The sequence below is a fragment of the Cucumis melo genome, chromosome 7, assembly GCF_025177605.1.
Source record: "Cucumis melo cultivar AY chromosome 7, USDA_Cmelo_AY_1.0, whole genome shotgun sequence".
NCBI lineage: Eukaryota > Viridiplantae > Streptophyta > Magnoliopsida > Cucurbitales > Cucurbitaceae > Cucumis > Cucumis melo.
Genome location: NC_066863.1, coordinates 16,574,718 through 16,588,680, shown reverse-complemented (window position 1 = coordinate 16,588,680; position 13,963 = coordinate 16,574,718). Strand labels below are relative to the sequence as shown.

At 34.9% G+C, this 13,963-nt stretch overlaps 1 protein-coding gene across 1 annotated transcript; it reads left to right on the top strand.

The window, feature by feature from the left end:
- Nucleotides 1-1,349: 1,349 nt before the first annotated feature.
- On the top strand, nt 1,350-4,167 carry LOC127150390 (uncharacterized). Its single transcript, XM_051088097.1, has 3 exons — nt 1,350-2,504; nt 2,600-2,666; nt 3,860-4,167. The coding sequence occupies exons 1-3, from the start codon at nt 1,350-1,352 to the stop codon at nt 4,165-4,167; spliced, it is 1,530 nt and encodes a 509-aa protein (XP_050944054.1).
- The last annotated feature ends 9,796 nt before the right edge of the window (nt 4,168-13,963 follow it).

The following is a 13,963-nucleotide window of genomic DNA, read 5'->3' as shown; positions in this document are numbered from 1 at the left end:
TGTTTGTTTATTAATTTAAAGTACTTTTACAACTCTGTAAATAATGTTCAACGTTTATAACTTTCTATGGAAACACGTTTTATCGTTTTTTTTACCCTTCAAAGTTCGAGTCCTCTTGGAAAGAGTATGTATTGAAATTATTTAACAAAATGGTCTCCTTATGTTTTATTAGAGTTATTTAATTTCCCACCCCTCAAGGATCATGTTGTTATTGCGATGTTTTCTTTATTGGGGATAAGGATGGGAAATTGTTTGATTCCTGTTATTTTTAAGTTTTGTTTTAACTTAACTCTTACTTTTGACTTTGAGATCCAAAGTTGTACTTTATAAATTACAATAATAATATGGTAAAATTGGTAAAGAAATATACAATGTAATTAAATCCGTAAGAAATGTACCAATTCTAACATATCATCTTTAGTAAGATATATGCAATGTACCATACACAAAATTTAATGTATCTCTTGTTGGTATAATTTAATTAGAGATGTATTAAAATTAGGGAGTGTTTAAATAAATTGATATCCCGACCAACCTTGATGACCCAACCCAGTTAACAAAAATTAGAGTTTGATTAGGTTAAAATTTGTGTTGGATCAAGTTATAAAATTGGTCAAGTAGTTTCTTAACAGGACCTTGTCTTGCCTTTTGCTTCCCATGCAAATGGGATTACCTTGTCTCAAAATAATCAAAGTATTTATGTTGTGACGATTAATTAATAAGAGTATTATCTATGTTCCTTTTCATTTCTTCCTTGACTTCTTTTCATATTCTCTTTTCTCAAGTAGTGCTTGTTGACCAAGTCATTGACGATTGAATTGGTCATTCAATTAAGTGCACCAACATCTAAAAAATGTTCAACAAAGATTGGGTACATTTAAATCGGTATGAAATTAACCAACTTTTAATATTGAGCTAACCTTTAATGCATATTTAACTAAATTAACTTTATTTAATAGTGCTACTAATGAGTATATGGAAGGAGCATGGAATTTTCTGCAAGAAGTGAAGAAAAGGAAACCAAATGCCAACAAATTTTTATGTCCATGTAAAGATTGTAGAAACATGGCACATTGTGATTTTCAAATCATATATGAGCACTTGGTCATTAAGGGAATGGACCCTACATATAACTTTTGGTACCATCATGGGAAAGTATGTGAAGGAGATGAAATGGAGAATGAAGTTGATGATAGTTTTATGTGTGAAGCAACAAACTTCTATGAGAGCACATATATGGGAAAAGAGGACATCATTCATGACAATTCTACATCAAGGAAAACAAATTTTCTCAAAAGGTGGAAGAGGCAAATACGCCATTTTATGATGGTTGTACAAAGTATACAAAGATGTCAGCAGTTGTAGCATTGTACAAACTGAAAACTTTTAATGGTTGGTCAGATACAAGCTTCACTAGCATTTGGGGGCTTTTGTATGACATGCTCCCAATGGACAATGTTATTTCAAGATCCATTTATGAAGTTAGAAAATTATTTAAGGAATTTGATTTAGGTTACCAAAAAATTCATGCATGTGTTAAAGACTGTTGCCTATTTAGAAATGAGAATGAAAAGTTAGAAAGTTGTCCTCATTATGCGAGTTCAAGATGGAAGATTGATGAACGAACAAACCAAATCAAACAAGGTGTGCCAGCCAAGGTATTGAGATACTTTCCTATCATTCCACGACTTAAACGGATGTTTAAAATAAATGAAGTTAGTGAAAGTTTACGTTGGCATTGGAGCCATAAAAGTACTGATGGAAAGATCAGACATCCCGTTGACTCTGTTGCATGGGAAACAATTGATAAAAAAAAATGGCCTGAGTTTTCAATGGATCCACGTAATCTTAGGTTGGGCCTTGCTACAGACGGGTTTAAACCCTTCTCCAATTTAAGTAGTCGATATAGTTGTTGGTCTGTCATGCTTGTTACTTACAATCTTCCTCCTTTGTTATGCATGAAAAAAGAAAACATAATGTTGACACTGTTGAGTTCTGGTCCCAGACAACCCGGAAATGATATTGATGTATATCTACAACCCCTTGTGGAAGATTTACAACAACTATGGAAAGGAATACAAGTTTATGATATTGTAGGCAACACACATTTTAATTTGAGATCAATTCTTATGTGGACTATAAATGATTTTTCAGCATATGGAAATCTTGCGGGATGCACTACAAAAGGTAAATATGCATGCCCAACATGTGGAGATAGTACTCGTTCTTATTGGTTGAAACATAGTAAAAAATTTGCATATATGGGTCATAGACGATTCTTGTCAAGGGCTCATCCATATCGAAGAAAAAAAGCATGGTTTGACGATAGAATAGAAGAACAGTTACCCCCCAAAATAGCTACAGGTAGTGCAATTTATGCCCAACTTCAAAATTTTGATAATTGTTGGGGAAAACGTGAAAAGAAAAAGAGCAAAAGTCATAAAGATTTGTCAAACCAAAGGTGGAAGAAGCGATCGATTTTCTTTGATTTACCATATTGGAAGGTAAACCAACTTGAAGTTTATGATATATCTTATTACATTTCAAATTAGTATGGTTCGAACTATGTCATAAACTATTTGAAAATTTGATTGTCTAGGAATTACCAATACGACACAACTTGGATGTCATGCACGTGGAGAAGAATGTATGTGAGAGTATTATAGGTACATTATTAGATATAAATGGAAAGTCAAAAGATGGGGTTAATGCAAGAAAAGACTTACAACTTTTGAAAATTCGTCCTGACTTGTATTTTCAAGATTGTGGAGGAAGAACTTATCTACCTCTGACTCCACATACATTGTCGAAGTCTGAGAAAAAATTATTTTGTTCAAGGTTGTACAAACTGAAGTTGCCTGACGGATACAGTTCAAACATTTCAAAGTGTGTATCATTAGATGAATGCAAAGTGATGGGGTTGAAGTCTCATGATTATCATGTGTTGATGCAACAACTTTTATCAGTGGTGCTTAGAGGCTTGCTCCCAAAAGGTCCAAGACATGCAATATACAGGCTATGCTCATATTTTAATAGACTTTGCCAACGTATAATTGATAGAGAGGTTATGTTGGATCTTGAAAAAGAAGTGGTGGACATTTTATGTCTTCTTGAAAGGTACTTTCCTCCGTCATTTTTTGACATAATGACACATTTGGTAATTCATTTGGGTCATGAAGCCTGCATATGTGGACCGGTTCAATTTCGTTGGATGTACCCATTTGAAAAGTACATGCCTTTGGTCCATTCATAATTATGATTTTTCATGTATTAATAACATTTATTTTAGATACATGAACGTATTGAAAGGTTATATACGAAAACAAAGCACAACCAGAAGGGTGCATTGCAGCATGTTACTTAGCTGATGAATGTGTTGACTTTTCAAACAAGTATTTTAAACAATCAGTTGAGGTAGTGAATAGTCAACAACGTAATGAAGAATACCAAAACGATGTCATCTTAGAGGGTCGTCCTATATCTTCTGGAACTTCAGTTGAACTATTCAATGATGTACTTGAAAATGCACATCGATATGTCTTATTCAACACATCGGAGGTGGAACCATTTATAGAGTGAGATATGACCCTAAACAATATTATTAATACTGTAATTTGAGTCTATGAATGATAGTTTATTTGGACAGGATGCATATGAATGAACTCATGGTTTTAGACAAGAGACTAGAAAAAGATTCCAATCTACTTTGGAAGATTCATACAGAACAATTTCCATTGTGGTTGAAGTCTAAGGTGATACTAACTAATTTTGTAAACATCCTATCAAACACTGAATATATGAAACTGTAAGATACTTTAACTAACAGATAAATATGTTTATTCTTATCAAATTGAATTAGATTCATCCGTTGAAGGTTACTCTGAGTTGTTAAAATGGCTTGCGAATGGACCACGAAAGAATGCAATGTCTTACACTAGATACATCATAAATGGGAAAAGATTTCACACAAAGAGTGTTGAAAAATCAACTCAAGACAATGGTGTTGCTGTAGATGCTACAACATTATGTAGATCTAGTGCCAAAGATAAATCTCAAGTTATGGATGTAGTTGCTTATTACGGAGTGTTACAAGAAATCATCTTGTTAGACTATTATGTCTACCAGCTTCCAATCTTCAAATGTGATTGGGCAAATGTTCGCAATTGAGTAAAAGTTGAGGAAGGATTCACTCTTGTTAACTTACATCAAAGTCAAAGCAAGTTTGTACGAGAGCCTTTCATACTAGCCTCCCAAGCCAAACAAGTGTTTTACGCTAGAGAAAATGACAATTCAAATTGGTATGTCGTATTAAAAGCACCACCGAGAGGGTTTCACGACTTGGAAATGTACGATGAGAATTATGATGATGCTTTGGTTAGTAATGAAAACATAAGTAATGCAGTTGAAGATGTTGATGAAAGTGACGAGCTTACTTATGCAAGACAAGATTGTAAAAGTGTTTTCATTTCAGAAGTTGTTTGAGAAGTAGTTTGAGAAAAGCTGGTCATCTCTTCTCCTTTGCAAGCAGGAAGATAATAGAAAGGAAGCAGGGTCCAGAAATAGATCTTTGAAGAACCAAAGTGTTCTTATAACTTTTTGGCGTGCCCATCTCAATAGAGATATTGTGAATTAGACTTTTCTCTATATATCCTCTTCTTTTTTTTTCTTTCATTATAGCATTAGACTATTTGTTTTTGTGAAATGTGAATCATCAGTAACAAGTATTATATTTTGTTTTATATCCAGTTGTACTCCTTTTCTGTTTTTTCTTTTTATGTATTCTCATCTCACTTAAACGAATGTGCTTAACAATGGCTCTTTGTTCTTTATCTTTCAAGATACCATGGCCCTAAAAGTAAAAGGTAAGAGAAGGTATACACAAAGGAAGCTTATTGCCGATAGTTTGCTTCTTCCAAATGAGGAAAACATGGAAAGTTCTCCCATTGATGTCCACCCCAATACTTTATCACCCAAGCCTAGTGACAAGATAGTTGAAGGTAATCCTATATTAGACTCACCAGCTGCTCGAACAAGATTAGCAATTCGTAGGCAAGCAACAACTTCTAACGTGAATGGATTTGAAGAACCTCCATTGGAAACGACAACTTTGCCTAATGAGAAGGTAGTTGAAGATCATGTTATCGATGAAGAACCTCCATTTGAAACGATGACTTTGCGAAAAAAGACGAGGACCTACAAAAATGAAGACAATAGTCGTTGAAAAACAATCAAGAGTGGACATTGTTTTCAATGAATATGGACAACCCATTGGTAATGAATCGGTAGGATTGGCTTCTTTTCTTGAACGAACTAGTGAGGGAGGTTGTACCAGTGAATCTTGAGAATTGGCTAAAACTACCAACAAGATTGAAAGTAGTGTTATGGAAATCTATTCAGGTATTAAGTTACTTTATTTTTCTCTAATAAGTTCATTACTTTATTAAGTTACATTATTTTTCATTTCTAACTCTTTTATACTTCAGTCAAGGTACAATGTGGAAGATTGGCAAAAAATAGTTTTTCTTCCAAAAGATGGGTAGATTATGGAGGGCTGGAAAATCTCGTTTAGTAAAACAAATTCGAGATGCCCCAACAAAAGATGCAATTTTGAAGCTAATGCCTGATAATTTACAATCTGTAGATGATTGGATGGATTTTGTGAGTGAAAAGACTAGTGCAACCTTCAAGGTACGTAAATCTCTACTTCAAAACATATACACTTACATTTTATTATTATTAATTTGTGTGAAGTTTGAATGTCTTTTATTTGAGTAGTTAAAAAGTGAAAAGTACAAAGCCATGAAGAAAAAACAACTCCCACATACATGTAGTAGAAAAGGGTATGCTCGTTTGGCCGAAGAGATGGTAAAGTTTGTTACTATATTTCAATTTTGCTTTCGTATCGTATATGTGGTTTCATTGTATAAATCTCATTTTGTAGAGAAAAAGTAGTTCGGATCCATCTTCGGTCACAAGGGTTGCATTATGGACTAAAGCACACAAAAGGAAGGATGGACAACCGGTGAATTCACAAGTTGCCGAGACACTTGTATGTCTTCTTTGCAATTTGTGTTCATATTCTTAGACTTGATTATCGTTGTTGAATCTTGTGGTATCTTAATTATATATGTTGTTGGGTCTTTCTGTGTGCAGGAATCTTTAGCTTTTCTAATGATTTTTGATATTCAACCAAATATCGTGTTTGCTTACATTTAGCCTTCTTTTTCCTAATCTGATAACTTTGGTTACTTTGATGCAACCAAATATTGTGTTTGCTTAGCTTGTGTATAATTTTCTTACAAATGAAAGGTGTACAATCTGCTAAAGAGTTTTGTTCTGTTTTTTCTTTTTGGTTAATTCCTTTGGCTACACTGTAATAGCCTTGTCGTTCAGATGGTGTCATTGTGAAGGTAGTATGGAAATTAGCCCGAGAGGGACTCGGTTTATAGGTTAGACCTTAAACCAAATGTTCAATAGTGGACCAATGGGACTTAAAGAACAAGATGTAGTCTTGGGGGTAAAACAATATTTTGACCTAGTCGAGGTTACAAACAACCTGTGAAGGATTAACTTACTGATCATGGTAATATCAGATGGACAGAAATATATCTATAGTGAGGGGAGTGCAACTACAAGACTTTAGTAGAATGAGCCGTTAGTTAACGAATGTTAATTAGCTAGGTCTAAAAGGGTTTAAGCAGTTAATCTCAGATCATTGGAGTGCATTACTATAGGTCCATTAAGTTTTCCTACTAGTGCATACGGAATTAACTTAGAACAATATGTTGAAACAATTCGAATTATTGTTCGAAGTAGGTAGAGAGATAAACCGACGAATTTATGTGATAAAGTTGTCAGTTATAGAGCTTTAAGTTTAAATGTGATTTAAATATTAAAAATATAAATATAAATTCATATTTAGAAGCTCGAAATTGATGGAAATGGTCAAAGTTGTAAAAAGTCAAAAGCTGGGGTAATAATTTGTTTTAGCTAATCTCAAGTAAGAGAATCTACTACTAGACCTTTAAACATAAAGTGCATAATTATAGACTATTATGACTTATATTTCATGTCATGTTTACAATTATTGTTACATACTTTCTGTAAACCCCGAATCTTAGGAAAACTTCATTCTTCTGAAGAGCTTAGAAGGATAAATGTTGTTTGGAATTGAAAATAAAAAGAGACTCAAAAGTGTCATTAAAAGTATGTCATGGTTATTGAACAGAGAGGAAATTTTGGCTAAGTGTCAAGGACTTGAAGACTAGGCAATAAGAGATTTTTGGTTGTGTGTTAGGCAACCAAAAGAAGTGAAAATAATATCTAAAGAGGTTATTAGGCTTTTTTAACTTAAGTAGGCGGCCAAGGCTTGTGTGGGTGGCTTTGGGCATGAAGAACCTCCAAAGAAGTATCATGGGGTGACCGTGGTTCACCTAGGTGAGAAGAGCTTGTCATTTAGAGGTTAGTTGGGCGTTAAGAGGCCTAAGTGAGATGGCTAGGCTACTTGGTGGTGGGCAAGAAAGCTTGTGCTACGAGCAAGAGGGTTGCGGCCATGTAAAAAGAGGTTTTTTGCTTTATGTTAGGCATTTAAGCTTGATGTGGGACACTTAGGCATTTTTGTTGGGTGAGATATTTAAGAGGTGAAGTCGATGAGTGCTTTACAGGTGTCCTCAGCATACTTAAGCTAAATTTTAGCAAGTAGGTGGTGTTAATAAATGTTCATGCAAGGTTCACTATATATAGGTAACTTTAGAGGAGGATTTCTCTCATTTTACTCATGCATTTTGGCTGAAGTTACTTTCAAAAGATTCTAAATTGAGTCTAGTTTATAATTTGTCGCTGCAAATCAAATTTGAGGCAAGGAGGATTAAGTTTGAGCTAAAGAAAGAGAGAAAAGTCTTTCCTAAAGAGAATTTGAGCGAGGTGCATTTCTAGAAGGCTACATAGCACATCTCTTGGAATTTGGAGCTAAAAGTTTAAGATAAGAAAGTTAAGACAATTTCAAGTAACTTTGTAGAAGAGTGTACCTAAAAGAGTTGTGGATTTTTAGTTACGAAAAATCAGTTTTGGAGCAAGTTAGAGGTTGGCTGAGTGACAAGCTTTGTTAGACGAGATGGACATGTGTGTTGAGGTTAAAAGAGGTTAGTGACATGTTTAGGCTTGTGTTGGATTCATAGCCTGCAAACAACGAGCAAAGAGGCACATGGCAAGTCCTGTGCATAAGGGGGCACGCGAGATGCCATGTGTCACACCTTCTTCCAAATCACATATTCTAGACTCGAGAGTTGGTGTGATGTCAATTGATTTCATTTCCCCTCTGAACAACACCAACCGACCCTTAACCTTTTACTTTTAAACAATTTGCAAGTAGAAGTCTTTAATTGTCATGGAAAAAATAATTGTGATGTAAACCATTTAACAAAACAAATATTTAATGGCAATGTTTTAATAGAAAGCGCATACGGACATGAAAATCATAAAGTTTTCATAAATTCTTTCTAACTCTAGCAAGAAGACTCTTTTTATCATAATAATTCTTTTTCATAATCAATTTCTAATTGGCCTAGCAGTAGTAAGTCCAACATCCAGAGATGCACGATCTGTACCTAAAAATGAGAAAACATTTTGAAAGGATAAGTCAAAAGGCTTAGTGAGTGATGGTTTTATAAAACATGTTTTCATAAATAGTTTAGCATAAAACATTGGCTTAAGAAACATTTAGCAATAGAAATTCATTTCATAACATGGTACTTCGAAACGTTGAACTTTTAGTAACATTGCATAGAGCTTTTAAAAGACATGATCCATAGATACAGGTAGTATTAAACCTCTTCATCCTAATACGGACAGTCGATAGTAAACAGCTTTCACTGTTATCCTCCTTCTTTAAGGCATAATAGTTTATACCCTTCCTAATGGCCCATAGTTAAAATAGACTCATCAATCTTGCCATCAGTATGGAGTTAACCACATGTGCATAATAGGTCTTATGGAAGATTCGGGCTAAGATAAATCATAGTTGAAACCTTGAAACATACTTTTGATCACATAGCTGTAGCATTCAGTTGAACATAACATAGTCTTTTGGAAATCAGCTTATAAAATATTTAAGCTTTTACAAATTCATTAGAAATCAGTAAACGTAACCTTCTTGAAATAACAATATAAATCTTGCTTTTAAGAAACTTACTCGAAATATTTAAAATATTTAAGCTTTCAAAATATGCACCTTACTTAAATTCTCCCTAAATTTGAACATTCTTGCCTTTCCTTTGTTTGAAGGCAATCTTTCTCGCCTCTAAATTAACCGGCAATCGTTGTCTAGAAATTAGACTTAAATTCTGATATTTTAAAATTAATTTGAGGTAAATAACATGAGTGTATTATGAGAAAACATTGTCTAAAAGTCGCCTATTTATAGTGAACCCTTGCATGAAATTGAATTAACACCTCCAACTACCTTAATTTGCCTTTTAATTTCCTTAATCCACCTCCTGCTTCCTAATCTACTTCCTACTTGACCGCAAAATACATAAAACATGCTAAAAACACCTGGATTTTCAATAAACTAATTGCCCCTAATCAGCCACGTTGCTTACTTACACGCCTTGCTAACCTCTATGACTGCCAACCTCCCTCGTGTGCAAGCTTTCCTCACCTAGCTCTTGGTCGTCTACTTTCCACGCCTACTAACCTCTTCATGTGTAATCTCGCCTAGCATATGGTCAAATCTTCTATGCATAGCCGACATCAATATCCTCGTGTAGCTAGAATAGCAAGCCTTGTTAACCTCTTAGTCAATCATCACGCCTAGCAACCCTTACTCGCCTAGCAACATTAACGTCTATGATCTTTCTTTAGAGGTTATTCCTTCTTATGCAGGTGCCCAAACTTGCCTTTATTGCCTATCCTTAGAGGTTCTCATTAACATTTTTCCTTTTAAAACATATCATTTAGAGGTTATCTAAAGTCAATTGACCACCTAGCATATGATCAAAACGTCTAACCTCGTGTGCCTTAAAGGTTATTTGATCTTCTTTTGGCTACCCACCTGACCTCTGGCATAGCATTTCCTTTTTAACACTTAGCCATTTTTCCCTTCTTAGCTAAATATCCAAACCTCAATATTTAACCTTTAACATTTCGAAGAAATTCTCCTTCGTTGTCTATTAATTTGTTTTCTCTTCCTTCACCAAATTTTTTCTCAACGATTCCTATAAATTTTGGGGCTTTACAATCCTCACTCTCTTAAGAAATTTCGTCCTCGAAATTTATCAATGGTTCTTTTATTCCAAAGTTTTTTACATAAATTTACTTGTATCTTACAATATCTGCATAATGCAAACATACTTATTTTCGTAAGATTCTCTTTTTCTTTGCATTACTAGGTCCTTCTCCCCTTGACGGAGTTATTATCAGTTGATTTATTGATTGAGAAACTGCCCTTTATTTTTCCTTATTGTCTTGCACTAAATTGTGGACAGTCTCTTGCAAAGTGTCCTGACTTCATACATTGAAAGAAAATATCTCCTCCTCTAAAACATTGCCCTAGATAGTACTTGTGGCATTCATTTCAAAGTGGTTTGTTATTGCTAATACCGACCTTTGATAACCGCCCCCTAAACTCCGTTCTTTGAAATGAGTTTCCCTTGGACTTGTCCTTAAAACTTTTTTTCCTGGACACTCCTAGGGTAAAACTTTTTCTTTGCTCTCGTCTTCCTTCACCAATACTTGATTTCAAAACAACTTGTGGTCTTTTACACCAATACTTGATTTCAAAACATCTTGTGGTCTTTTACCATCAAGTTTATTTGATACTAAACTTTCTTGACTCTTAATGTAGTTTCCACAAACTGTGCAAAGTCCACCAATTTAGATGTTACCGTTACTGAAGTATGAATTTTCTGCTGCAAACCTGTTTTAACTGTACCTCAAAAGTGAGAAAACATTTTGAAAGGATAAGTCAAAAGACTTAGTGAATGATGGTTTTATAAAACATGTTTTCATAAACACTTTAGCATAAAAGCTTGGCTTAAGAAACATTTAGCAATAGAAATTCATTTCATAGCATGGTACCTGGAAACATTGAACTTTTAATAACATTGCATAGAGCTTTTGGAAGACATGATCCATAGATATATGCGGTACTAAACCTCTTTGTCCTAATACGGAACAGTCGATAGAAAACAATTTTCATTGTTATCCTCCTTCTTTAAGCCATCATAGTTTATACCCTTCCTAATGGCCCATAGTTAAAATAGGCTCGTCAACCCTACCATCAATAAGGAGTTAACCACATATGCACAATAGGTCTCATGGTAGATTTAGGCTAGGATAAAACATAGTTGAAACCTTGAAACATACTTTTTATCACATAGCTATAGCATTCAATTGAAAATAACAGTCTTTTAGAAATCAACTTATAAAATATTTAAGCTTTTACAAACTCATTAGAAATCAGTAAACGTAACCTTCTTAAAATAACCATATAAATCATGCTTTTAAGAAACTTCATAGGAATCATACTGTCACTCACAACACTGGTGTTAGCTCTTGGTTTGGAATTTCCTACAAAAATCTCCTTGATTTGAAAAATGTATATTTGAGTCCTAGTTAATTCCTTAGTAAGGAAAATAACCAAGATTTGCTTAAAATTGTTCAAATTAGTAAGACAACCCAAAAAATAACCCAGGCATGCTTGTGCCCAATGGTACGGTGGCAAGGCTTGGCGTGCGCGTACAGCCGGTCTGAGACTCTCCGTCCCACTCTCTTGGATTCTAGCTTTGCCTATCCATTTCAATTACCATTCATACTACATCACTCCTCCCCTATTTCAATGGTGAGATTGGCGCTTTAGGAAAAAGGCACGGGGAAGGAGGTAGAGCAGGAGTGCCGAAACTTCTGAAGCAAGCTAGCTTGCCTTTCTTCTCTTGCTTTTCATATACTGAATTCCCCTAATTCAGAACTCAAAAGGCTTCTATAGCCATTTCTATATCCTCTGAACCGTGCCTAGGCGAGCCTTGCCGTGTGCTAACCTCAACAATGAGGTGTTAGGCGTTGTGTTCTAACCCCAAAATGAGGGACCACGCGCGCCTTAGTCGTGCGCCTTGAATGCATCACGCCCATGACCCTAACGCGTGTCGTGTCATGCTCACACCAACACATGGTCATCCGTATAACCTAAGTGCATCCTTGTCGCCCGGTCATCCGTACAGCCTGAGTGCATCCTTGTCGCCCGGCCATCCCATGGTTGTGCCACATGCCTTAACTTAAGCAAAATAATCTCTACAAACTCAAAACTCACACCCAACTCACCTTGTTTTGCTTGACACTCAACCACTACCCAAAAACAGATTTTCATCTAAAAACTTAGCTTCATTTTGAAAAATCATAACTAAAACTTCCATAACTCTTTTAAGAAAATTTCTGCTACAAATTTACTTAAAAATGTCTTAACTTTCTTACCTCAAAGTTCCAAATCCAAACTCCAAAAAACGTGTAATGTGGCTTCCAAAATGTGCACCTTACTCATATTCTCCCTAAATTTGACCATCTTACTTGTCCTTTGTTGAAAAGCAATCTTGCTGGGCTCAATTTCTAATCTTTTGAAATTAATTTAATAATCACATGAGTGGATTATGAGAAAAACTTGTCTGAAGTTGCCTGTTTATAATGAATCCTTGCATCAAACTGAATTGCAACCTCCAACTCTCTTAATTTGCCTTTTAATTTCCTTAATCCACCTCCTGCTTCGTAATCCACCTCCTACTTGGTCGCAAAATGCATGAAACATACTTAAGACACCTGGATTTTCATGAAACTGATTGCCCTTAATCAGCCATATTGCTTACTTACGCACCTTACTAACATCTAAGGCAGTTAACCTCCCTCACGTGCAAGCTTCCTCGCCTAGCTCTTGGTCACCTATTTTCCACGCTTACTAACCTCTTCGTGTCTCATCTTGAGTAGCATATGACCAATCTTTTATGCATATCCAACACGAATCTCCTTGTGTAGCCATAACAAGCCTAGCAACCCTTGCTCGCCTACCAATCTCAACGCATATCACCTTTCTATAGAGGTTATTCTTTCTTATATGGCCTCCCAAACTTGTCTCTCTTGCCTATCCTTAAAGAATCGCATTAACATTTGGACGCCTAAAACATATTATTTAGAGGTTATCCAAAATATAAGAAAAATAATTAATAATTTTACTTAATAAAATTTTAGATTATGCCCAAATAGTAATCCATGATAAGCATGCAAACAATCATCATACTTTTCATAGTAAGCATTCCCAAGTAATCACAAGTAATGCAAATCATTGCACTTTACACATTTCATAATAGCCTTAAACTAAAGAAATGGCTATTGTAAACCCTAGATCTAAGGACCTAAGACTTGCAAGAACTTGATGAAAGAAGAAGAAGATGAGTTAGTGAAGATGATAAAAGGAAATTCTATGGAAGGTTGTTGAGTAGTCAAGTGACATAGTTGAGTGTCATTATAACCAAGGTTGTAATCAAAGTTCAAAATGTGGCCCAAGGCGTTGGCATACTCCTAGGCAGCCAAGAGAGGCATGGCAACTTCAAAGAATAAGAAATTAAAAAGTATGAGTTGTGTGATCCAGAGATGTCAAGACTAACCTCTAAAAGGACAAGGTTAAGTGTCTATTGTAATTGCTAGGTGAGACACAAGAATGGGCGGCCTAGGCTTCCTAACAGCCCATGTTATTAAAAGTCGAGGACTTTTTATAACGTTTTCCCGAGCTATAATGAGCGATATTGTAGAGTATGAAGATATAGCTTATATACATTGCTATAGAAACATCTGATAGCGTTTTTCATAAGAGCTATAATAAGTTTACATAGCTTAAATAATGTGCTATCTTTATCATATAATAGCTTTTACTCAACGCTATAATATAATATTTATAGTTGTAATATTAAGCTATAATATAGTA